This window comes from Aricia agestis, chromosome 2, assembly GCF_905147365.1.
Source record: "Aricia agestis chromosome 2, ilAriAges1.1, whole genome shotgun sequence".
Taxonomy (NCBI): domain Eukaryota; kingdom Metazoa; phylum Arthropoda; class Insecta; order Lepidoptera; family Lycaenidae; genus Aricia; species Aricia agestis.
Genome location: NC_056407.1, coordinates 4,986,447 through 5,013,013, shown reverse-complemented (window position 1 = coordinate 5,013,013; position 26,567 = coordinate 4,986,447). Strand labels below are relative to the sequence as shown.

Below are 26,567 nucleotides of genomic sequence, written 5' to 3'. Positions count from 1 at the left end.
ATTCAAGCACTAGCGTATATGTAAAAAATTTTGATGAAAAATTTTTCTTCAAAATATGTGTAATATAAGAACAATAGTACCTTTAGTTACGAAAAATATGAAAGTAAAAGGGAGGATTCACAATATTTTATTTGAAATAGAGAACTAAAGACAGAATATAGCAAAAATAAACACATCGTAGCAATTAGGACATGAAGATTAATTACCTGTGAAATGTATATTTTTCAGGATTATTCTTATGATTTACACTGCAAACACTTACAGCACAACTCACAAGTCACTACTTTTAAATATAATAATATTTATTAAAAATAACAAACAAATTGAACAATATATTGGAAATACCGAAAGGGCATAAAAACGACTGACGACTTTTGACGACCTGTCAAATAAAAGTGGTTACAATTTTCATTAGACTGCCTCTCTCTTTTCATCTTGTTATAATTCCACAAAGGATTTTCTTCTCTCTCGCACCCTTTGTTGGTCTTTAGTGGTCTTTAGCATTATAGCTTTATGATGACAGCAGCACTCTTTTTTTGACGTCCAGTCGGTACGTGCCGCACGTTGACAATTATTTAATCTCATAGAATTCATGTTCAATCATGCTTGTGTAAGTGTATACGTACACATATTTTTCACACAGATGAAAACCAATTTTGGTTTCGTTTGACAGTTCGAGATTGTTGCTCTATTCCGCTAGGTATATTAACTTTATGGATTGGTAGAACTTAAGCGCTTATTCCACTTGTCCTATTTAGAAGTCCTAGCTAGGATCCTACATAGGAGACTAATTAGTTCGCTTCTTATTCCACTTGTCCTAATTTAGTGACTAAATCAGTTGTCATTTTGTTCAGACGTCTTCTTAATGGCTCCAGTTCTATCAAAGCAACAAAAAATTGGTCTTCTCATAGGCTTAGCTGTTGGCTCAATGAAAATAAAAATAAATAAAAGGCGAAAAAATGGTTGAAAGAATTTTTGCTCCACGTAAAATTATAAATTATGAACTTTCTCAACTACTTGGAACCAGCAGACTTAAGAAATTACCTACGAATGGATTCCAGATCTTATAACATATTACATAATATAAATTGACTTTAATACAGATTTAGCAGTTCCCACTACAGATAAAAGATTGAAACCATCTGGCAACACTGATTTAGTCATTCAGGATCCACATTTTTTTCCGATTTAGGATCCTAGGTAGGATCCTAGCTTTCTAAATGCTATTCCACTTGACTAAATTTTTTAGGATCCTAGCTAGGACTTCCTAAATAGGACAAGTGGAATAAGCGCTTTAGAAACCAATGTGACATGTTTTCGGCCATTGAGATACTATACGACAGTATATGAATAAGTCTATGCTATAGGTAGATAGGAGAGAGCCTTATATCGGTGTATAAGCGTCAAAAGCGTGTAATGTTATGTCCTACTTACTAGGACATAACAAAGGAGTCGGTCTGCATATTTCATGTAATAAAAGCGTTAATAAAGGTTTTTAGCATAGACTTATTTTATGGTTTTTAGTAAACATTTTATGCTAGATATTGATATTGTTGAGTTTTGTGGTTCCGCTAAATTGGTTCCATTAAATACGTAAGTTTTGAACAACTTTTTTTGGGCTTTTCAATCGGTATTTTTGTAATCTAAAAAGACAATTTATAAGTTTAATAATCCCTTATTTGTGCTATATAAGGCATTAGTGTTAAAAATGTCACATCAATTAATAATTTGGCAACAAAAATTGCATAGCTTTTTACGTGTGCCTACGGATTCTCATTATTTGAACTATAGTTTATCGATATCATGAACTAAATGACTTTCTGTCCTGGATTATAATGTGCTTCGAAATGATCGACAAATAGAAATATTCAAGAAAATAAACGCACACTACTTGTATGAAAATAAGCACAAAATGGCCACGCAATGACGGATTAAGATTACATCTATACTATACAATATTGTTTATAACTTTATCTATGTTTTCGGTAGAAGTTTGACATAAGTATTTTTAAGTGATAAGGCAGAAGCTTTTAGAATCAGGCCTAAAGTACACTACTAAATATCAGTATATTTAGTAGTGTACTTTAGGCCTAATTCTAAAAGCTTCTGCCTTATCACTTAAAAATAAGTATTTTTATCTATGTTTTCGGTAGAAGTTTGACATAAGTATGTCAAACTTCTACCGAAAACATAGATAAAAAGCGATTGTTTGCCATAAATAAAAGAAGAAGAAGAAGAAAGTTATAAACAATATTGTTTGTTGTTATTGTTGTTATAAGATAGGGTTGCCATCCGTCCGGATTTCCCCTGATGTGTCCTAGTTTGAAGGGCGTCCGGCCGGGTTTTTGAAAAGTGTCCGGTTGAAATCCGGACACTTTTGATGAGAGAAATCCAACTTTTTAACCAGGCAGTAATTAACGAAAGATAAAAACTCGCTAAGCATACACACGGTTGGAAAAGCAAAAATTGGCAAGACGTTATCGTAAATACTGTTGAGGTGTCCGGGGAAATAATCACATTTCGGCCAAATGTCCGGGAATTTTGTCGTGCCTGACCGGCGAAGGGAATTTGGGTGATGGCAACCTTACTGAAGAATTAAGATTTTTGTTTTTGAGTTCAATCTGCAGACACAGTGCAGAGTTCAGTTTGAGGAATACACGAAATAAGTTGACTCGCTATTTATAATTTATAAATGGCTGAACCCCTGCTATATTCTGATTCATTTTCTTCATTAAAATAATCTGCTCTTAGCTCTTTCTTGCTTCTATCCTGCTTTAAATACCCTGTTCTAGCCAGCTACTTTACCCTGCTTTTAAGTTTAAGCCTACTGCCCAACTTTACACTTCTCCGTTTTACTTTAATCTGAAGAGTAGAGTAGCTGGGTAGAGTAGAGATCTAGCTTAAGCCTACGCTAGTCCCCTCTAACGCTCTACTCAGAGTAGACTAGTAGAATGTAGCTCGGAATTAAAAAAAACAAACGAGTCATGTTGGTTGTGTAGTACGATTTTATTACTTATGATTACTACTTATACTTATACTTATGAGTTATTATGAGGTATTTTATACTTATGAGTTAGTGAGTAGTAAGAATTAGAAGTATATAATGTTATCATGTCAGTACATACTGCAGTATGAAAACGGTACAAAAGTTATCCTAGCTTGTGAGATTGTTGCCATGTTCATTGTAATTGGTGTGTTTCGCGTACATTTTTTCTAATTATTTTCCATTGTTTGGTACCAGGTTTGGCAAGATTCTGAAGCGATTTCGCATAATGCATACAGGGCACTACCGGAAGCATCATAATCTGAAAGAAAAAAAAAACATTTTAGTTTAAGCTTACCCAACGTACCGTTCCAAATTCTTTAATAATTTAATCTATAATAGTAATTATTAGTAGTATTCTATAGTAATAGAATAGAATAGACCAATGCTAATTTTTCATTCTTGAAATAACGTTCGCGTTAAACGAAACCAAACCACGCACAGTCGAAACCAAACCAAATCGAGTTGTGAGTAGTGACTCGTGAGTCGTGAGTCGTTACATAAATAAAGTTAAAAAAGTCTGTCTCCCACGCTGTATATGGCAAAACAAGGTTTGTCGGATCGGGTAATAATAAATATATTTTCACGTCCTTCTCAGTTCTCACATCTGTGTACTCCATTTGCATTTAGATGTGGGAGAGTCATGCTTCGGCACGAATGGGCCAGCTCGACCGGAGAAATACCACGTTCTCACAGAAAACCGCCGTGAAACAGCGCTTGCACTGTGTTTCGCCGAGTGAGTGAGTTTACCGGAGGGGCGGAGGCCCAATCCCCTACCCTATTCCCTTCCCTACTCTCCCCTATTACCCTAGTCCCTTTTAAAAGGCCGGTAACGCACATGTAGCTCTTCTGATGCTGCGAGTGTCAATGGGCGACGGAAGTTGCTTTCCATCAGGTGACCCGTTTGCTCGTTTGCCCCCTTATTTCATAAAAAAATGTGGAAACCCTCTTACCGATATTATTTCTCTTGCCAAAAATGGATCCATTAAATGGTAATTTCTTGGAATTGGCTTCGCAGCAGGCAAAGCACAGAGCGACGATAAGGCAGACCACGACGAAGAAGCGCATCTGAAAGCAGAATTACAATTTAGGGCGTATTTTACGATTGCCTTATTAGTTCTAAATAACCTATTTGGTCGTTTTGCTCAGCTAGAACTTAGAAGTAACCATATGTATCTATACGAAATTTAAAACCCTCCAATAATCCAGCAAAAGAGTGAAATATATTATGTACTTACTGTTGAAGTTAGACCAAATTTTATTAGCAATGAAGCTTATTCTCTGAATTCTTGTAGAGCACTGATGCAGTGACATCAGCCTCGGGGTTTTTATATTGAGCTTGTCTCGGCTAAGAAACGTAAAATAAAATCTAATTAGAGCAACCCTATCTTATTATTAGTTTTGATAATAATTCGTTTATAAATCTATCACGGGATTTTCGATCCAAGTAGTTTATTTTTAACCCCGGGTTTTTTAACAAAAAGACGGGTATAATAAATTTGACGTGTCTGTCTGTGTGTGCGTCTGTCTGTCTGTGTGTGTGTGAGCTGAAAGTACTTTTAATATAAATTTATTTACTTTTACAGAATTATTCTCCATTAATAATAAGTAATGACTGCCAAATCCAAAAAATGTTGGAAGTACGCCTTACATTTTTACACAATTCGTAGTTCGTACGTTTACGTTTTGCTATTAAGTTTCTACAGGACAACAAAATATAAAAAAGAATTAATAGATTCAGTGTAAATATTGTAATAGTTAATACCAACGTCACAGAAGTTCCTATTATTCAAAATTTTACGAAACTTAAGTTCGCTACTCCTACTATGTACTGGAGATAAGATTAAATGTAATATGTTCTTCTATAAATTGGTAAACTATGACACCAACTTTTATATGGATCGGCTTATGCAAAGAAGAGCTAATAATTAATTTTAATCACTGGCCCTTAGCGGACAGTACTACATTTTCTCTATTTCTCTTTGACGTGACGGCTCACATGTAAGAAATTTGCGACTGAAACTTGTTAAATTGACTTCATCTTTACGAATCTTTTATTATAGCTTTCCATATCCATATTCACATCGTGCAATTTATGGACCGGTATTATTTCACGCTCACCCAAATTTCCCTCTATCAATATTATGCACTAACGAAGTTTTGATCCCAAAGGACTTTAATCCTCTATCACAGTCAATATGCGGTCAGTATCCAATAATCCTATAATTGAGTGTGGACCTGAGGGCGTAGCCGCCATGTCCTAATTTTCCACTATAAATTGGCGGGAAAATTCGTCTTGGACATCAGTTGTCATTCCGCTTCAGACAGTGATACCAGCCTGAAGAACATCAGCACACCATAAATTATTAAAGGTTCGTACATATATCTATTAATTATTATTAAAAACAAAAAAACATATATTTTACTATTTTATATTGTAACAATGTCCAACTCCTCATTGCCTATATTGTTAGATTTTTTATTAACTTAATGGCCGGGGATTTTGTGTGACCTACCGAAGCATTTATGAAGGTATTCAATCATATCCTGAAAGGTCGAAAATTACTGTACTTACCAGATGATTTCACAGTGAGATTATATAGTAACCACTAACCAATAACGTGCATGCCTCGTGAGTCGGGAATTTAAAATTTGTGTGTTTCAGATGCGTTTCTCTATCATGAGGTTGACCGTGACTATCGCCGTTATCGCAGTAATACTGAGCGTCATTGGCTCTACCGAAGCTAACTATAAAAACGCTCCAATGAATGGGATTATGTTTGGTAAAAGAGGACCGTCAACAGGTATATGTTTTGCAATTTATAATATAGCAATTTAAATTGCGACTCGGACTTGACAACTATCATCCGCGACAAGCGAGCCAATAAACATTCGCTGTTTCTAGCGTTGACCAATATCAACACAGTAAGTTTTCGAATCCCGAGTCCAACTGGATTATTGTAAATGATTTAAGTGGAATCCATACTAATATTATAAATGCGAAAGTATCTCTGTCTGTCTGTCTGTCTGTCTGTCTGTCTGTCTTGCTTTCACGCCAAAACTACTGAACCGATTGCAATGAAATTTTGTATACAGTTATTCTAGAGTCTGAGAAAGGACATAGGCTACATTTTGATGTGGGAAAATATCTTATTTCCATGAAAATTTCGATGAAAATGAATTCGCATTGCGCGTGGCCAGCGCTCATCCCGGGGGTCCTGGGTTCGAGTCCCGCAGGCGGAACAAAAAGTTTTCAATGTTCCTGGGTCTTGGATGTGTATTAAAATAAAATTTCAAAAATCTTAAACATATTTTATGTATAATATTATAAAAAATCCAGAAATATATCGATGGAATGAACATTTTAGTTCTAATACGATTCAACAGATGGCGTTTTATTTTTTACTTTATTGTAACATAGAACTAATCATACTTATTAGTTAGTATGTTTTTGTTTATAGTTTTTAATACGTTAGAATATTGTGTTTAATAATATTATCACTTGGTATAATAATAATCAATCTATCTTATCTTATGTAGAACTCCTACTGCATTTCTAATCCATACTATCCATACTAATATTATAAATGCGAAAGTATCTCTGTCTGTCTGTCTGTCTGTCTGTCTGTCTGTCTTGCTTTCACGCCAAAACTACTAAACCGATTGCAATGAAATTTTGTATACAGTTATTCTAGAGTCTGAGAAAGGACATAGGCTACATTTTGATGTGGGAAAATATATTATATCCATGAAAATTTCGATGAAAATGAATTCGCATTGCGCGTGGCCAGCGCTCATCCCGGGGGTCCTGGGTTCGAGTCCCGCAGGCGGAACAAAAAGTTTTCAATGTTCCTGGGTCTTGGATGTGTATTAAAATAAAATTTCAAAAATCTTAAACATATTTTATGTATAATACTAGCTGTTGCCCGCAACTTCGTCCGCGTGGACTTCAGGTTATAGCGCGCGATGTCAACAAAATTGGTGTCAAAAGCTTTTATAAAAAAACCCTGGTACCCCTTAAATCAATAGAGCTGTGCAGTGTGCACACAATAAGTATTTCATTTTTTTATATTTAACTTTATATTTTATGCCAAATTTTAAAGCTTATTTAGCCCTCCAATTACACAACTTTACCCATAAACTATTTATCATTGATAGATTTATGTTTATTATTATTATTATTTAAGGTTACGTCACTGCACAGATAAAGTACTGAGTTATTTAATACCGTAGAATAGATATAACAATCGAAAAAAATCGAAACTTAAATGTAAGATGATACCACGTCTTATAGGAAGACTTTTGAGCAAGCGTCAGCGCGATGTAGAAGACGCACGGCGCCATCTATTATGAATTGTTGGAACTAACTTAATTTGAACAAATTTACGCATTTTCGGGGTGAATATTACATTACAACCCTTTTTTCCAGTAAAAAAGTAGCCTATGTCCTTTCTCAGGCTTTAGACTATCTGTATACAAAATTTCATTACAATCGGTTCGGTAGTTTTGGCGTTTGGCGTGAAAGCGAGACTGACAGACAGACAGACAGAGATACTTTTGGCGTTTGGCGTGAAAGCGAGACTGACAGACAGACAGACAGACAGAGATACTTTCGCATTTATAATATTAGTATAGATTATGTGCACACTGCACAGCTGTTTTTGGGTATTTTGATTAATTAAGGGCCGCGCTACACCGGAATGGCAGCGGCGAGGCGAGCACTTTCAGCGCTGCCATTCCGGTGTAGCGCGGCCCTAAGAGGGGTACCACTTACCAGGGTTTTAAAAAGTTTTTAAATTTGACACAAATTTTGTTGACACCGCGCGCTATAAACTAAAGTCCACGCGGACGAAGTCGCGGGCAACAGCTAGTAATCTATATCTTTACTTCTATACTTTTTTAATATTATAATTGGGAAGAGTTTGTTTGTTTGTTGAACGCGCTAATCTCAGGAACTACTGGTCCGATTTGAAAACTTATTTCATTGTTAGATAGCCCATTTATCGAGGAAGGCTATAGGCTATATTTTATCGCGCTAAAACTAATAGGAGCGAAGAAATAGAAGAAAGTGTGGAAAAAATGGAGGAAATTATTTGAAAGGGCTTATTTGAACGCGCTAATCTCAGGAACTACTGGTCCAATTTGAAAAATTCTTTTAGTGTTAGATAGTCCATTTATCGAGGAAGGCTATAGGCCATATTTTATTACGGTAAAACTAATAGGAGCGAAGAAAATAGAGGAAAATGTGTAAAAAAAAAGGGGAAATTATTTGAAAGGACTTATCTCACGAACTACTGGAGCAATTTTTCTGTTATTTGGCAGAGATAAGAAGTAGACCACGTGAAGGATCATAGGCTATTTTTTGTGGACTAATTTGTCTGTTAAATATCTAATTTACGCGGGCGAAGCTGCGCGGAACGTTATATTTCGCGTGGTCACGACATCACGAGTAAACGGCTGGATCCATTTTGCTGAAATATGGTATAAAGATACTTGTAGTCCCGAAAAAGGACAAGGAATACTAATTTTGTCCCGGAAAATGTACGGTTTCCGCACAATAAACTTTTATTATTATCGCCTAAACTATTCAATCTATTTTGATGAAATTTGGTATGGCAATACTTTCAGTCTCGGGAAAGGACAAGGGATACTTTTTATACCAGAAAATATATGGTTCCCGCTTAATAAACTTTTTATGATTCTAAAAAACTTAAGTCCACGCGTACGAATTCGCGGGCAACAGCTAATAATAAATAATAAACAACTATCGATCGAGTACATATAAATTTTTTTATTTATTTTTTTATTTATACTAATATTATGTAAATTTTCAGAGTATGACCCTCGAACAAAGGCCTACACCAGTTTGTGCGAAATCGCGACTGAAGCATGCCAAACTTGGTTTCCTCTGCAAGAAAATATTTAGAGATCTTAATGTTTAACGCGGGCTATGCAGCATTTGTAATGTTCTTATTACATTATATAAACGACACAATATTTAATTTTTTATGATATGACTTTATTACGATGATATCCAACAAACTGTATTAGGCATCTATATAATTATTATTGTAATGTAGAAACTAGAAAGTCTATAAAAAACTTAAAGTGGGATACGATCATCAATGTTATGAATTTTAAATAAAGTATCTCTCCTAAATTTTGTTAATGTCTATTATTTTTATTCCCTATGTACAAATCATTTTATAATTTGTTTTCAAAGACCTCAGAACAGGAAAATAAGTTCTTTGCAGGTTTGTCACAAGGGCACATTGGTTTGTCACCCAACGTAACACAATCTTTTAGGTTTTAGGTAATAAAATTATGTACCCTTGCCTTGACTTTTGGAAAATTGCAATTTTCATTTTTCCAAAACTCGCTATAATTTATATAATAATATAAATATAAGGAAGTATGTAATAGTCAAACATAGTTATTATTATACTAGCTGTTGCCCGTGACTTCGTCCGCGTTAGCGTAGTAGATCACATCCCAAGTATTATTTATTGTACAAAAATATTCAATATACAGAATTGACTTTCCTACGATTTTATTATATATAGATAGATGTTCCGCACGGCTTCACTTGCGTAATTTAGGAATTTCACGCAACCGTACATTTTGCAGCAAAAAATAGCCTATGTCCCTTCACGTGGTCTGTTCTTTATGTTTGCCAAATAACATAAAAATTGCTCCAATAGTTCATAAGATAATAAGCAATTCCATATAATTTCCCCCGTTTTTTCCACATTTTCATCTATTTCTTCGCTTTTATTAGTTTTAGCGTGATAAAATATAGTTTATAACCTTTCTCAATCAATGAGCTATCTAACACTGAAAGAATTTTTCAAATCGGACCAGTAGTTCCTGAGATTAGCGCGTTCAAATAAGCCCTTTCAAATAATTTCCCCCCGTTTTTTCCACATTTTCCTCTATTTCTTCGCTCCTATTATATTTAGCGTGATAAAATATAGCCTATAACCTTCCTTGATAAATGGGCTATTCAACAGTAAAAGAATTTTTCAAATCGAACCAGTAGTTCCTGAGATTAGCGCGTTCAAACAAACAAACTCTTCCCAATTATAATATTAAGTATAGATTAAGCAGTATTAATAATTTAAGAACCTAGTACCAATATAAGAATAATGCTCAGTTTCGATTAAATTTATTTTCTAATCTTTTTAATGGGCATCAATTGTTTCATAGACTGGAATTAAATTCGTGGGAGAATGTTGATGACGACTTTCAATGTTTCTATTGTTAGACATCTTTCGCTTTTTGCCGCTTTATGTAATGTTCCCACTTCCATACGGAAGGCCTTATGTAGTCTATTCTCTTATACACATTTATAACACAAGCTTGTCCCGAGCCCAACTCCCAATCGTTTCGTTCATTTGTTAATTTAAAATTATAGTTTATTTATGCCGTATTATGTGACTTGTGCCTTCTAATTTTTTTTAATGGTAAAATAATATTTATTGACATTTTGAAATGACACAAGTGACATATGTCATAAGTCATTCACAATGCAGTGACGTTTCGCAATTACAATACCTACTCCCTAGAACGAGAAATAAATTTTTATCTTTATGAATTTTAAACCTACCTTTTTTCTAAAATGAGTTCTCTGTTCTCACAAAAATAACCCGAGTGCAAAATAATGTAAGAAAAATTCGTAACCTTCTGCTGTCCCCTAACAAAATATATTGAAAATGACGACCAAGGAGCTATACACCAAGGTAAATATTTCAATATATCAACAACTTATTTGTATTTCTTTTTACAATTGACGAATTTCACTAGCGTATCTTTATTAGTAGTCATATATTTAGTGTTGTTTTCACGCTCTTGACTCTGTGTGTGAGTAATCTAGATCAAGTTGATTATAATCACTCTCACTATCTATGTCAGTTGCATAAAATCATAATACTCGCAAATTAAAAATATGAATTATTCATAAGTACGTAATTTCATTACAGTTGATTGGGGTTTGTAGTAGAATTTGACTATTCAGTTGATTCCTTTTACTCACTTCATAGTTGATACTGCTAATTCTTACAAATAATATTTATTGTTTGAATGATTTATGTACCTGAGTTGGCATACCAAAATACAGTAATAATGAACCTTTCTGTTAATATTATCATTATGTTTATTAAAATCTTTTATATGTTCTATAAAGTATCTATTACTTATACTAAGTGAAGAGAATTTAATTTAAGTACAATTTATTTTTTCATTAATTATAATGCAAACATGAAAATTATTATTACTACCCACATTTTATCTAAGTAATAATTTTAGGAAATAAATTAAAGTAAGTGGAAAGTAGGAAATAAATTGTATACGTGGGAGAGCCATGCTTCGGCACGAATGGGCCGGCTCGACCGGATAAATACCACGTTCTCACAGAAAACCGGCGTGAAACAGCGCTTGCGCTGTGTTTCGCCGAGTGAGTGAGTTTACCGGAGGCCCAATCCCCTAACCCCTACCCTATTTCCTTCCCTACCCTCAACTATTCCCTTCCCTTCCTTCCCTACCCTCCCCTATTACCCTATTCTCTTAAAAGGCCGGCAACGCACTTGCAGCTCTTCTGATGCTGCGAGTGTCCATGGGCAACGGAAGTTGCTTTCCATCAGGTGACCCGTTCGCTCGTTTGCCCCATTATTTCATAAAAAAAAAAAAAAAAAAGTGAGTTACTCTTTTATGTACTTACTAACTGCAAATTATTGTAAACTTATGTGGCTCATTTAGAAACTTATTGTTTTATATAAAAAAAAAATAACAAGTTTTATTCTTTTCAAAAACAAAAACCTGTATTTTACTTCCATGACAGGTTTATTATTGCATAAAATGATTGATGATTCAGAAGATTGTGCATATAATATATCTAAATAATCACAGCAGAGCTATATTCTTAAGCTTTTATAAAAATCAAAATTTCTCTACGGTCTACGAATAATATTCACTAATATTCACACATATATCAGTAGTTCCCGAACTGGTGGGAATACGAAACACTTACATTCAAATTTAGAAAATAAAGCCGTTGACAATAATTATTGTCACCAAATACATGCATAAAGTTTGCATGTATTCGGGTCACATTTTGTAGACTGGCAGACAGAATTTTTGACACAGTTACTCTTCTTTAGTTTTTATTATTCATAGTACCGGGTACAAATAAGCAACATTTTAATTTTTATAACATTTTTAATGAAATATTTCAAATATAGAGCAATGAAACAATACACAACAAATAATAAATGTTGGGTTACATACAATATGTAGTCATCTAGGGCCATAAAGCCAGCTGAACTAGTTAATAAAAATCTTCACATAAAACTGACAGTACTTAAAAACTAGTTGAAACATGTCTAAGGCTGACTGTTATTTGTAGGATGCGCGGATCTGGGTGGAGCACCCGGTGGAGGTGTGGGAGAGTGCCACCGTCACCAGCGATTATCGCTCCGGAGTCCTCATTGTCAAACTCGACCGAAGTGGCGAAATACGTCAAATTAAAGTAAGTGTATTAATATTATTTATATGTATTGATCCATCGCAAGTAACCTTGTATGAACTGGTTTTATTGTAAGCAAATATGTACCCTTAGAGCAAATCAATGGCCGACCCTAGTTACTGCCTGATGCCTCTAATTATATTAGGTAATCATTCTGACTTTATTTGCTAAGAAACAAAGGCAGAAGGGCAACACACATTAGGAATAGCATTTGAATGAGATTTCAATCAGTGTTTTGTACCTGTTAAATTATTTTTGTTCAAAAATACTGATATGGTATTCACAATTTCCCTTTGAGTTTTGACTGAGTTCAGCTCTAGATTTATGTCAAGGCAGTATAGGCCACGGCCTATGGGCGGTAGGCCGGTAGCGTCCTATGGTGTCCTAGAGGGGGCAGCGTCCTAGGATGGCGGCAGAGTTTGTACACAGGGGCGGCAAAATTTAAGTTGGCCCTGACTGAGCTATTGGGCAGCAATTAGCATGACTAAACAGTAAACTGTGAACATTCCTTGTTGTAAGTTTCAGATTCTGAAATGGAATTGTGAATTGAGATTTGAGGGGGTATAATTATGATAATATATGTATAATATAAGCAGTGTTTAAAATTGTTTTTGTAACATAAATATACTCAATCTGCTAGCTAAAAATGGTAATACTCATAAAGATAATTAGGGCCAGTAGGCCTACTACTAAACCGTTTTGAGACTCAAACAATCGGAAGAGAATGCCGCGTCCTGCTCTAATAATGTCATTTCACGTTTGTTAGAGAAGGACGCAACATTCGTACGATTGTTTCAGTCTCAAAACCGTTTCGTGGTACGGGCCCTGTTTCACCACTTCCTAATAAAAGACGAAAAGGCAATCCATCGATTAACTTGACAGATCAAGTTTGGAGAATCTGTCAAAAAGTTGTGAATAGCCTATTCGGAACTTTATCAGAAAGTGGTGAAACAGGCCCTTACTGTTTTATTATGATTGATAAACAGCGGTAAAATAGGATCATGGGTGTGAAAACGTAATTCGATCCTAAATTGTTGAAACCACAGGCCAATTAGTATAATTTCAAATGAATAATCACAACGAAGCCTCAAGCCTGAACGTTCAGCCCATAAGGAGCACGACCATGGCTATAATCTTGTTAGTCCTTACTAATTGTCTGCTTGGGGTGCAAATGTTACGTAATGCTTCTTATGTTTCCAACTAATGATATTCCACCCCAATTTATAATGCGCGTGTGCGATTGCCAATATGACATCATGTTTTATCTACAATGGACATCCGGATTTCCATAATATTACATTCATTCTGCGCTTCTTCCGTAAGCAAATGACTAAAAGTTGTAATATTTATAATTTGAACTTGTTTATTTCGTCGGCATATATCCGTGCTACAAATTTTTTGTAACTTAAGAGCGATTTACTTTACAAAAATTTGGATCACGGATATGCCACCGAAATTGAGAAGTATAAAAATTGGACATAGTTCAGGACTACAGGAAACTGGAAAGTCCTGTGATTATGGGGGAGTCTATTAACACCATAAACCTAAGAACTCAATTAACAAATAGACGATACAAAAATATTTATTTTTATATACTTAATATTATAAATAAAATTAAATTTAAAATGTTGTTAGTCTCGTAACTCGGGAACGGCTGAACTGATTTGGCTAATTTTCGTCTTAAAATGTTCATCGTTGTCCAGGGAAGGTTTAATGTGTTTGGAAGGAAAGGATTCACCGTTTTATTTTTTTTAAGAGCGCTTACAGACGAACGGCACCTACACACACAGGCCACAGCACAAGTGTCAAAAATAATCCAGCGACTACCGTCGACGCGTGCCGTTCGAATGTGACAAGCCTAAAACTTGTAGTCCACTAGCTCGATTATGATGATGATGTAGTTGATCACGGAACTGTTATCACAGCATGGTAGTTAGTGAGTACAAATTACCGAGCTGTTTTCATTCGTAACGCGAATCGCTCAATGCGCTTGTTTGGAGAACTGGGTCAACGACATAGCTCACTGTAATATTATGATCGATGGAACTCGACATGCTAATTATTGGAGCTAATTAACAATAAGTTTTTTACGAAAGACGGACTGATCAAAAGTTTTTGAATAACTTACGACTTATTCGGTAAACACCTTGCTCGATTTATGTGTCTGCGCGAACGAGCTTTTTGGCACAAGAAATTATTGTATGTATGTATTTACATGTATGTATTTACTTTCATCCCGCTATTCAGCGGGACGACTGTCACTATTTAAATGATTCGTTTCATACAATTGCTTGCGATCTCTCGGTTACCGTTCATGCGGACGCATTTAAATCTAGCCTATCTTATATCGAGTCAATTATCCATTCATAGTAAGAAAACGCCTCCGTGGTCCAGTGGTTTAGAGCGTGGCTCTTGACTCGGAGGTCGCTGGATGCTGGTGGTGGGTTCGAAATTCGAATATCGAGTCAATTCTCCATTCATAGTAAGAAAACGCCTCCGTGGCCCAGTGGTTTAGTGCGTGGCTCTTGATTCGGAGGTCGTGGGTTCGATTCCCGCGTTGGAAACACGTTATTTCCAAGTTGGTAAAAGGACAATGCAGGCTGATAACCTGATTGTCTGACAAATAAGATTTTTTTTACATGCCCATCCGACGCATGGATCATGCGTCGGATTGGAATGTAAAAATTCGGTCCTGCGTCTGATCTCTCGCCAGTCGCCAGACGCCAGTCGTGTCAGTCTTCCCTCTCACTGGGTTTTGAGAGTAAAGGAAAAGAGAGTGCTCTTGTGTACTGCGCATACACTTGGGCACTATAAAAATTACTCCTGCGTAACTGGCCTGGTTTTAATGAAACCGGCCACCGTCACCGAAATCGGTGTGGGAGTTATTATTATTATAGTAAGAAAAACCTAAAGTACGCTTTACGCTCCCTTAATATCTGTCTACGCCCCCTAAGAGTCAGTCCACACGGCGCGTTGCGTCAGCGTTGCGTCGACGCAGCGCTGCCGTTGTGTTCTTTTACATACTGACAAGAAGCCCCCGAGACGAAGCGGGAAGGGGTGTTGACGTTAAAGGTCACAGCACACATATCAACTCGGCACCGTATCGCCTCGAGCCGTTCAATATTGTTTGTATGAAACTCCCTACCGCAACGCACACTAAGCGAAACCGTAACGTAATCGCCTCGCCTCGGAAGGGGACAGCGGTCGGCGAGCCGCAAGTGAGGCGTCGTCTAGCCGTAGCTGAGTTGACGTACAGGCGCTACTGATACGCTTTGGTAATGCGTGCATACGTTAGGTTGACGCCTGGTTGACACCTGATTGACGGCGAGGCGAAAGGCGATACGGTGACGATCCCTTTCCGAGTTGATATGTGTGCTGTGACCTTAAGAGGATACAACAGCGGCTAGAGAAATGAAAAAAAAGTACGTGTAATATCTATAGCTGTCTCCCTTACCTCAAGCCTATACCGCAGAACGCGATAGAGACAACTGCAGAAAATCCAGAAAATCAACGATTCGTTGTCCCCTGATTCCTTCTCCAAAACTTAACCGATTTAAGTACTTTTTCCATTAAAGATTAAAAAAAGGCTTGAGCTGTGTTCCTATGTTTTGCTTTTTTTGTATAATCTAGCCAAATCTGTTTTCTGGACGTTTGAACACAGTGGAAAATCTGGCCATTTTTTTGGGTTTTTGAACGTTCATATCTTATTTAATAATTAAATTATGAAAAAAAAGAAAACATAGGGACATTGTATTAGTGGCCGTAGATATTCAGGAAAAAAATTATAACTCTACTAGCATTATCCAGGGAGGAAACAGGGGACAACGTTTGTATGGAAAAAAGGGCGGTGTGGAATCCTCTTAAGACTGCTTCGTAATAACGCATCGATGACGCAGCGCCCGTGTGGCCCGCTATGCGTCAAACGGCAGCGCTGCGTCGACTGTGGTGTGGGCTGGCTCTAAGGTGCCGTGCGGGCGGCGTGCCCAGTGCCCTGGTCGAGAACTCCTGCTATAGAATATCAGTGGTTTGATATTGATCCTCACCACAAAACCATTACATATTAGGTCATGCGAGCCGTGATATAAGCTGATTATAATTTTATCGATTAAAAACAAATGAACAGGCAGGTAAACCTATTACATTGTTCCGACCGCAAAGGAACCTCGTCTAGGTGTTTACTTACGGAAACTGTTTTAACCGACTTCAAAATTGAGAAGCACTTATTCTTAAACTTTTTGCGACTGCACGGTCCCCGTTGGACAGCTTTTCTCTTGTTTAGTAGGTTCTTGACTCTGTCTGATCCATTCAATGATCAGTGTCATCATCAGGGATCAATTCATTTGTTGTTTTTAGGGTTCCGTACCTCAAAAGGAAAAAACGGAACCCTTATAGGATCACTTTGTTGTCCGTCTGTCCGTCTGTCAAGACCCTTTTTCTCAGGAACGCGTGGAGGTATGAAGCTGAAATTTATATCAATTACTCAGGTCTACTGTCCCTTGAAGCTGTGAAAAAATCAAACTTCTAAGCCAACGCAATCAAAAGATACAGCCGTTTATGCCGCAAATTTTCGACACTTGCAAGGGAATCAAAACCTACAGGGTGCTTCCCGTGAACTCAGAATCTTGAAATTTGGTACGAAGCAACGTCTTATAGCATAGATAAAGGAAAAATTACGAAAACCATAAATTTTTAGTTACATCACATAATATATTTTTTTTTAATAATTTTAAACTTACTACCCATTTCCTCATAAACGCGTAGAGGTATTAAATTGAAATTCATACCAAATACTCAGGTCTATAATACCTTTAAGCTGTCGGAACCCTCGGTGCGCGAGTCCGACTCGCACTTGGCCGGTTTTTTTTTCGCGATGTCCGGCTTAAGTGATTAAGGATGTAATCGTTTAAGCTTTAGTTACAACCGTATTATTTTAGTAAGATTAGAGTGTTACGAGGTTTTAGTACTGCTCGTCATAAAAAAGTCCTTTTTGCTGTATTCAGTAGAATATCTCTCCTACTCTCTCTATTCTAGAGCAGCGGTAGGTGTAGAGCATCAAACTTTTTGGTGGCGGAACCCCTTTAATTATATTAACTATTAGCGTTTTGACGGACCCACCAAAAAAAGAATGTTTTGTCTTGGAATGTATTGTCTCTAAGATGGTGTTTGATGAAATTTCTAAAAACAATGTATGTATCGTTCGCGGGGCCCAAGGCCTTTGCGCTACCCCAGGGCTCCGTGGGGCAAACTTTGAGAATGGCTGCTGTAGAGAGATAACTTGTGTCGTGCGTTTAGATACCACAATCGTATAAGGGCCTGTTTCACCAATTCCTGATAAGTGCCGAATAGGCTATCCACCACTTAACTTGACAGATGAAGTACGGAGAATCTGTCAAAAAACATGTGAATAGCCTATTCGGCACTTTATCAGAAAGTGGTGAAACAGGCCATAATTCTCATAAATCTCATTGCCAGTGTCTTGTATCTGATAAATAAATGCAATTACTTATTGAAAATGTTAATTAACTATCCTAATGTTTATTGGTCGTCCTTGTTTAAACTTGGTATGTGCAATTTGTTCGGAATATGAAATGTATAACTTTAAATTGATAAACATATTTAGAAAAACAAAAAGCTGAACAAATAAATGTTTTTGTATTCATACGTGTTGTATCTTTGAACTCATTTTGAAGGTTATTGTACAGTTTAAGTACGATAAAAATAAAACATGAAGTGTGTTCTACATACTAACAAACATATAAGAAAAAGTTTTTATTGAAATGTAGAATATGATATGAAATATTATATGTTTTTTTAAAAAAAGGTGCTTATTTTAACATGAATCAAGTGAGCCACAGGTAAACACAGCTGAATATTTTCAATCTTAATAATTTAGTTTGAGATTATTTTAAAAATATAATATGTGCTGTTTGTATTAAATGTATTTTACTCTATTCCTATTTTAGTAACGAGAGTGAACCTATATCAAATTAGCTATCAAAGCGAACGAAGGCCACAAGAAATATAATATTATGTAGAAATATTCGCCAGCCAACTGTAAGACTGTTAATTAGTGACATGCTAATACTATAATGCCTTTAGTAAATACTCTGTGGGTTTTCTAAATCATTGTACTTCATCATTGTTCTTCTGATTTCAAACAATGCATACCGCCAACTATTTATACCTATAAATCAGAGGTTTTTTTGCTTAACCCCCCAAAGCAATTGAAAAATCAATATTCAAATTAATATTATGTCTAAATATTTTAGATTACTAAAGGACATGCAGTCAAAAACAGTAAGGAAACTTCGATCTCGACGGCCTCCAAGTTGAAATAAATAATTCCTAATTGCAATTTTAATGTGATATTATCTAGTTCTAAAGTTCGATCATCAAACAGGAAGAATTTTTAACAAAGTTTATTATCTCACACGCGTAGGAAACATTGCCCTATTTACGCAAAAACTCTCGACACAAGTAGGCAGTAGCCTCTATCAAAATTATTACTCTCTGTTCGATGGCCAGACTTTGGAATAAGATGAAATTGATGAATTGCATTATCTTGCATTATCTTAAAAACATAATTTGAGCTTTACCGAAATCTTTCAAAGCAAATCAAAATCCTTTTTTTTTGCAAGGAATATGGTACAATAAGGTGTTAGTATTTTCAGTCTCTAGTCTTTAAATATTCTACTATGTTCATAGTGTGCAAATAGGTTGCCCGTGCCCAAATATTTCGCCCATAAAGCCGTGCCTCTTTGACGTGCCCTTATACGCACAATTGTGTTTTTCAGATCACAGATGAGAGTCAGATGCCCCCGCTGCGGAACCCGTCGCTTCTCATCGGCCAGAACGACCTCACGTCTCTATCCTATCTCCACGAACCTGCTGTATTACACAACCTGAGAGTAAGGTGAGAAAACGTAGCATACATTTTTATACGATTTCAAAAAAGAAAGAAACAATTCGACTGTACATATGTTTTTAGTGTTCCGTACCCGAAGGGTAAAAACTGAAAGTAAAACGGGACCCTATTACTAATGCTTTATTTAAACACACTTGACGCTACCGCTTCGCAGTCGCCTGGTCGCATAGGTTTGAACAAAGCATTAGACTTCGATGTCTGATATATAATGAGTGTTTAGTCCTTGTCTGATACTTTGGAAAGCGTTACTCTACGCCAGCCTTTCCCAAAGTGGGCGATAACGCCCCCTTGTGGGTGCTGAGGTCTGAAGGGGGGCGGTGTGGGACCCAGAAAAAAAATGGGGGCGTTGTGTAGAGGCTTGGAGGGTGATTTATTTCATCAGGATACATTTTAAATTGAAACAATGGGGGCGCTAAAATATAATTTGTTCTTAAAGTGGGCGATAGACAAAATAAGAACATCTACTCTACACTTACCTAAGGGTAGTGTATTTAGACAGATGGCTTCAATCTCATCCAAATGGGTCATGCCGTCTTTAACTGCCGGTCTCTGAAAAAATGTCGTAGAATTTATTAAATTTAGTAAAACGGTATTATGCGGCTTTTATAAAATGTGGCCAACGATGCGTCTCTGTTATCTTATTTAACTTTCAAGGTCGATGCACAGTCTTAAACAAAGTGTTAATATTGTCTGCTATTATGTTATGAAGTCATCCTAACAAGGTTTCTCCCAAACTTGTTTTTGTGCAACAAAATTTCGGACATCGAACGAATTAAATTGATGATTAACCATTAGTATTTATTGTTTGGAAGGTTTTCTAACCTACTTAAAATAAATTAAGAAATTTAAAAAAAACCCCGCCAAAACAACTTTAAAAAGTAATGAAATAATATTTATTGCCTTTAAGTTCAAATAATTCCTAACTTGTGTAAAGTAATATTTTAGTCCATAATTGTTGTCACGGTGTGTCAGGGGACCGCCAAGTAAACTACAACCTACAACCGCCAAGTCGCTGGTTACCTATCTCGATTCAGATCGCTGTGAATTGATCCTTAAACTTGTTATGTGAAATCAAACAGATGTTTGATTTTTGTCAATTGTTGTCAAGGTGTGACACACCTTGACAACAATTATGGACTAAAATATTACTTTACACAAGTTAGGAATTATTTGAACTTAAAGGCAATAAATATTGTTTCATTACTTTTGAAAGTTGTTTTGGCGGGGGTTTTTTTTTTTAATTTCTTAATTTTATTTTATTTCATACTTTTTAAACTTGTGTTGGTTATAACTTATAGTGCAGAATAATTACTATCAACAGAATCATATTCTCATGATTACCAGCTCTCAATGTCCTTTTCGATGAGGCCGTTAATATGAGCCCAAACATGAAACGTCCACTTTGGGTTCATACGAAGCTCGGTTCCTATAGAATCCAGGTGATGCTGCAGCAGCAGCATGTAAATATTTACTGTTTATACTTTATCTACTTCTTACTGGTTGTCGCAATTAAAATGAGCCCAAACACGAAACCTCTGCTCTAAGTTGGTGAGGAATTGGATATCCTATTGATTACCAGGTGATGCTGCAGCACCAGGTCAACTTTCCATTATTATGTGTATACGTATATTGTATATTCACAAATGTCACGAACTAGAATGAAATATAAAACCCATTAAAACGACTACAAGTTGCTAACGGCCTTTCATGAACCAGATAAACCCTGATTGTCCAGCACTGAGCAGGCTGATGATGATGAATTATAGCTAAGAACACTCTCGATCATGTCAGCTTTCAAACAAAAAAAAAACTAGATCAAAATCGGTCCACCCGTTTGGATGCTACGATGCCACGGACAGATACACACACAGACAAACAGACAGACAGACAGACAGACAGACAGACACGTCAAACTTATAACACCCCTCTTTTTTGTCGGGGGGTAAAAATAGGAAATTGTAAATTCGATCCGTGGGTTTATTTAAAAACTAGAATATATATTGGTCGCAACTTATTGTAATTCGTTTATCACCCAGTAGTTGTACATTTTTCCGTATAGAAACTATCCTATCACAATACTTGAAATACCCTCATGACTCATACTTAATTTCATCAAAATCGGCTTTCCGGATTAAACGTGAATAGGTATCAGACAGACAAGTTTATTTTCGCATTTATATTATTAGCATAAATATCAGCGAAGGCCATCTGTAAATAAGTTGTATAATAAAAATGTCTAATTGCAGATTTTGTGACCGCAATGCCATCTACACGTACTGTGGTATTGTGCTGGTTGCCATCAACCCTTACTACGACTTGCCGATATACGGTGAGTACTGCTTTATTATTACTTCAACCAGTGGTCATGGTCTTCATTTTGACGTTTCAACTTTTTAAAAGAAAATTTTAAATGTCAAACGTCAAGATTATGACATATAATTCTTTTAAATTGTGTTTTAAAAAGTACAAACGTCAAAAGAAAGCAATAACCTACTTACGGCCGTTCCCAATATTTATCTATCTCTGGTTTTGCCCTACTAGAGATAGGAATAGCTCACATTAGACATTAGAAACATATATTTTATGTCAATTCAATAGCATAGCTCGGTCGTATGTCAAACCAGAGATAGATTGAATATTGGGAACGGCCGTTAAAGTTTATATTAGTCAGGGGCGGATCTACTGTATGGCTTTTTGGGCTGCAGCCCAGGGCCCCGCGAATACAGAGGGCCCCCAACCGAACTGAAACCAATAGACGATATTGTCAATAATAAAAATTATATAGAATTTAAAAATTAAAAAAAAAACCGATTATAAGGTTGGCGCATTATCCAAATGCCGTAGATGAACATTTAGTGAATGAGTGCAAATCTTACTTACTGCAGTCTAAGACAGAGTCGTACACCTTTTGCAGTGAATTTTTTTATAATTTCCTTTCCTCTATTTCTTCGCTCCTATTAGTATTAGCGTGATAAAAATAGCCTATAGCCTTCCTCGATAAATGGGCTTTCTAACACTGAAAGAATTTTTCAAATCGGACCAGTTGTTCCTGAGATTAGCGCGTTAAAACAAACAAACAAACTCTTCCCAATTATAATATTAGTATAGATTATTATAGATATACCTACATCACTACAAAAAACAGTTTCTTGTCAAAATGGCAATTAGTTGAGTAATTAGGTAGGGCCCCCAAAGAATTTTTCAATTCGGACCAATAGTTCCTGAGATTAGCGCGTTCAAAATTCAAATAAACCCTTTCAAATAATTTCACCCCGTTTTTTTCCACACTTTCCTCTATTTCTTCGCTCCTATTAGTATTAGCGTAATAAAAATAGCCTATAGCCTTCCTCGATAAATGGGCTTTCTAACACTGAAAGAATTTTTCAAATCGGACCAGTTGTTCCTGAGATTAGCGCGTTCAAACAAACAAACTCTTCCCAATTATAATATTAGTATAGATTAGTATAGATATACCTACATCACTACAGAAAACAGTTTCTTGTCAATATGGCAATTAGTTAAATTAGTTAGAGTAATTAGGTAGTAACTAAGCAGTATTAGCCCAGCCCATGAGTAGACAATAAGTTGTGACTACTTTTAACTATGTCCTAAGTTCTATAATATACCTAATACTGTATAGTATTAGATTATATTTCAAGACTATCTGGGAGCACGGACTGCCGTGTCTGGAGCACTGGCTCCAGCCAAGCTTTTTAGCAAAGGCGAGGCCGTAGCATACTTTTCTCGAAGCGGTTCCCGGCTTTTTCACACCCCCTTTATTTTCGATGTTAACAAAGCTAGGGATTTAGAATTTCGGTGACTAGGAGCAAGTATTAAAACTAGCTTAACCTCCAAATTACATAACATTTCGATAAATAGTTTAATAGTTACGGATGATCAAAGTTACTACATTTTGTCTCTCACAGACTGACAGATCATCAAAATTCTAAGGTACTTCTAGCAGACTTAGAACCTTGAAATTTGGCAACAAGGTGGCCAAGTGCGAGTTGGACTGGCGTACATAGGGTTCCGTACCGTAAATTTGTATGGGAGCCCCCCTTAAACCACAAGTTTATGTACTTTTTATTACTTATTATTAAAGTTGAAATACAATTAAGTATTTTCTGAAATTTTCAAAATCTTACTTTTACCATTATGGAGGATATACTTAGAGCAAAAAAGGGCAAAAAAACGTGTTTGTTGTATGAGACCCCCGATTAATCATTTATTTTATTTTAGTTGGACTATTAGCTTTTATAGCGACAACAAAAGTACATAATTTGTAAAAAATTAAAATATCTAGCTATTGCGGTTCTCGAGATCTAGCGTCGTGACACACGGGCGGACGACAGGCAGACAGCGAAGCCTAGACTCATTAGGAATAGGCTCCCGTTTTCATCCTTTGGACAAGGAAACCTAAAAACTGAAAAGTATAATCTAACTTTATTAAATAAAAGAAAAAATTTTTAGGTTTGTGGCTTTGCAAGAACATTAAACATGAGTTTCGACTTCATAATAATTATTTTACGTACAAAAGGAAAAATAGTGTTAATAAAGTTAACAATGAAACTATGATAATTAAATTCGATTAAAATATAAATGAAATCAGAAATGCGAATTACGATGTACACTCCATACTCGCTCGATAGATTGTGTAGCACTCCCTTTATATCGCGGTATCGCTTGTTTGCAGAGTATAATTATTATGGTTTAAAAAAATCCGGGATAGGTCGTAATACTCAATCGAAAGTAACATCGGTGCACGAATAACTTCCTGAAAGTTTAAAAGTTGTTGGTCTATCGTCATAGAATTTGTACTTAGTAAAAGTATCTACCTGTTATTATCAATTAATTTTACGACCTAGAGATAGAGAATGGGTGCTAAGCTAAGTACAGAAAAGTTTTAACGTGACCTGAAAAGAAAAGAAACCTTAAAAAAAGAAATGAAATCCCACCAAAACATTAAATGTAAAAAGGAGCCAAGCAAAATATTGCATAGCCATGCAATATATCTATCGTTAAAAGTCTTAGATCACATTCAAGCCAAGCCTTCAACTTATTTTGTAATTTAAATCAACATTCAGTGAATTTATCAATAGTTTTCTTTATTTTATAATTATTATAGTGGCTTGGCAATAAGCACTGGAGAAATATAATCAGCAACTGATTGGATTTATTGGGTACCATCGTCCACATGCGTCGTTACATACTAAAAAACACTTTACGCTTGCCGTTTGTGTAAGTATGAACTACCCCAAATATGAAGTTTTATATTTGTTTTTCTTGTACTCATTGCCGAGCCACTATAATAATTATAAAGTAAAGAAAACGATTGATAAATTCACTGAATGTTGATTTAAATTACAAAATAAGTTGAAGGCTTGGCTTGAATGTGATCTGAAAACTTTTTACGATAGATTGCATTGCATGGCTATGCAATATTTTGCTTGGCTCCTTTTTACATTTAATGTTTTGGTGGGATTACAAATACTTGAAATATTAAGTACAACTTTTTATATTATCGATTACAAAGTTTCAATAACGTAATTTCATGCAATAAATGCAATTTAATTACACCAAATAATTGCATTTGGAAGCACTACGAGTACTTGTTAAGTAATATGTGTTAAGTAATATTTTTTCCTTGTCCTAATTTTTTCTCTACGAATAACCTTCAAAAATACAAAGTACTGGGTACTATTAAAATTTACAAAACTAATACAATTATTAATAGTTATGGTGGAATATGTAGCATGAGTCAAAAAGATGTTGTATGTTTTAGGCGACGAGACAATCATGGCGTACCGAGGACAGTCCATGGGAGATTTAGATCCGCACATCTTCGCCGTCTCGGAGGAGGCCTACACTAAGCTCGAACGAGAAGGACGAGATCAGAGTATTATAGGTGAGATAATTATCAGATTATTATACTAGCCCGATTTCTAAACATGTTTTGTCATAAACCTAACATAAACCGCGTTTATCTGAGGCAGACTTTTAAAACCTCTATCTAGTGACCACTGAATAAAACTTATTGACTACTATACCTTAATTTTTACTTTACTATAAGCTGGGAATGTTACTATTTTACGAATGACATATTATTTGTTTACTTTAGTCGTTCAATGAAACTTAAAACTAAAATATTAACCAACAAATAGTTTTACCAAATTCAAATGCTTTTAGGATACGACCCTTTGGAGTTGCCTTACGCGTCAGTAATTTTAATCATACGCTTTAACAGTGTCGCTTACTTGCTTTATATGCTTTTTAATTCCAATCGTAATATCTTAATATTCAAATCTATTAATATTTGTAGATAAATAAAGTATTCCCAATCGTTATAGTGAGTGGCGAGTCCGGTGCGGGTAAGACTGTATCGGCCAAGTACGCGATGCGATACTTCGCCGCGGTGGGGGGAAACGCCAGCGAGACGCAGGTCGAACGGAAGGTGTTAGCCAGCAGTCCTATTATGGAGGTAAGTGGACTATAGTCTACAGCCTGCTTATTGAACATATAGAAATTGTGCCATTGGGCTATCGCTACTTGTCTCTATCATTCGTACGAAAATATAGCTATCGCCTATCACCCTCCTATCTCGTACGAGTGGAAACGAGACAGTTGTGTGCGAGGAAAAGAGACAAGTAGCGATAGGACAGTCTGGCCGTAATTATTTCATGCTCAGTGGTCAGATAGGCAAATCGCAGAAATAAACTTTCAAAATATGTCAGATATATTAGTATGTCATACTATCTGTCCCGGCGTTGTTTTGCCGTATATTGTGACACGAGAATTTTATATATAAGATTATACAAATTAATGTGCGTAACTCAGTGATCAGATAGGCAAATTGCAGAAATGAACCTTCAAAATATGTCAGATATATAATTAGTATGTCATAATATTATACAAATGAATGTGCATAACTTTATAGTATACTAGCTGTTGCCCGCGACTTCGTCCGCGTGGACTTTAGTTTATAGCGCGCGGTGTCAACAAAATTTGTGTCAAATTTAAAACTTTTTAAAACCCTGGTAAGTGGTACCCCTCTTAGGGCCGCGCTACACCGGAATGGCAGC

At 35.9% G+C, this 26,567-nt stretch overlaps 2 protein-coding genes across 4 annotated transcripts in view; both read left to right on the top strand.

The window, feature by feature from the left end:
• The first annotated feature begins 5,357 nt into the window (after window positions 1–5,357).
• LOC121737291 (neuropeptide IMFamide) lies at window positions 5,358–9,025 on the top strand. Its single transcript, XM_042128926.1, has 3 exons — window positions 5,358–5,415; window positions 5,709–5,847; window positions 8,878–9,025. Exons 2-3 carry the CDS (start codon window positions 5,709–5,711, stop codon window positions 8,967–8,969), a joined length of 231 nt encoding a protein of 76 aa, XP_041984860.1. The 5' UTR covers window positions 5,358–5,415; the 3' UTR covers window positions 8,970–9,025.
• Window positions 9,026–10,582: 1,557 nt separating this feature from the next.
• The window catches only part of LOC121737275 (unconventional myosin-Va), a 51,720-nt gene continuing 35,735 nt past the window's right edge, over window positions 10,583–26,567 (top strand). For all 3 annotated transcript variants that reach the window (XM_042128920.1, XM_042128911.1, XM_042128902.1), the window contains exons 1-6: window positions 10,583–10,782; window positions 12,444–12,566; window positions 19,358–19,476; window positions 21,735–21,817; window positions 25,271–25,393; window positions 25,836–25,966. In XM_042128920.1, coding sequence (XP_041984854.1) covers window positions 10,756–10,782; window positions 12,444–12,566; window positions 19,358–19,476; window positions 21,735–21,817; window positions 25,271–25,393; window positions 25,836–25,966 — 606 coding nt within the window. In that variant the 5' untranslated portion in view covers window positions 10,583–10,755. The remainder of the gene's footprint in view (window positions 10,783–12,443; window positions 12,567–19,357; window positions 19,477–21,734; window positions 21,818–25,270; window positions 25,394–25,835; window positions 25,967–26,567) is intronic.

Excerpts from the sequence above, each read along its gene's own strand:
- LOC121737291 (XM_042128926.1), top strand. The coding sequence starts at position 5,709 with ATGCGTTTCTCTATCATGAGGTTGACCGTGACTATCGCCGTTATCGCA. Across the intron at positions 5,848-8,877 it reads TAAAAGAGGACCGTCAACAG|AGTATGACCCTCGAACAAAG; the intron begins GTATATGTTTTG and ends GTAAATTTTCAG.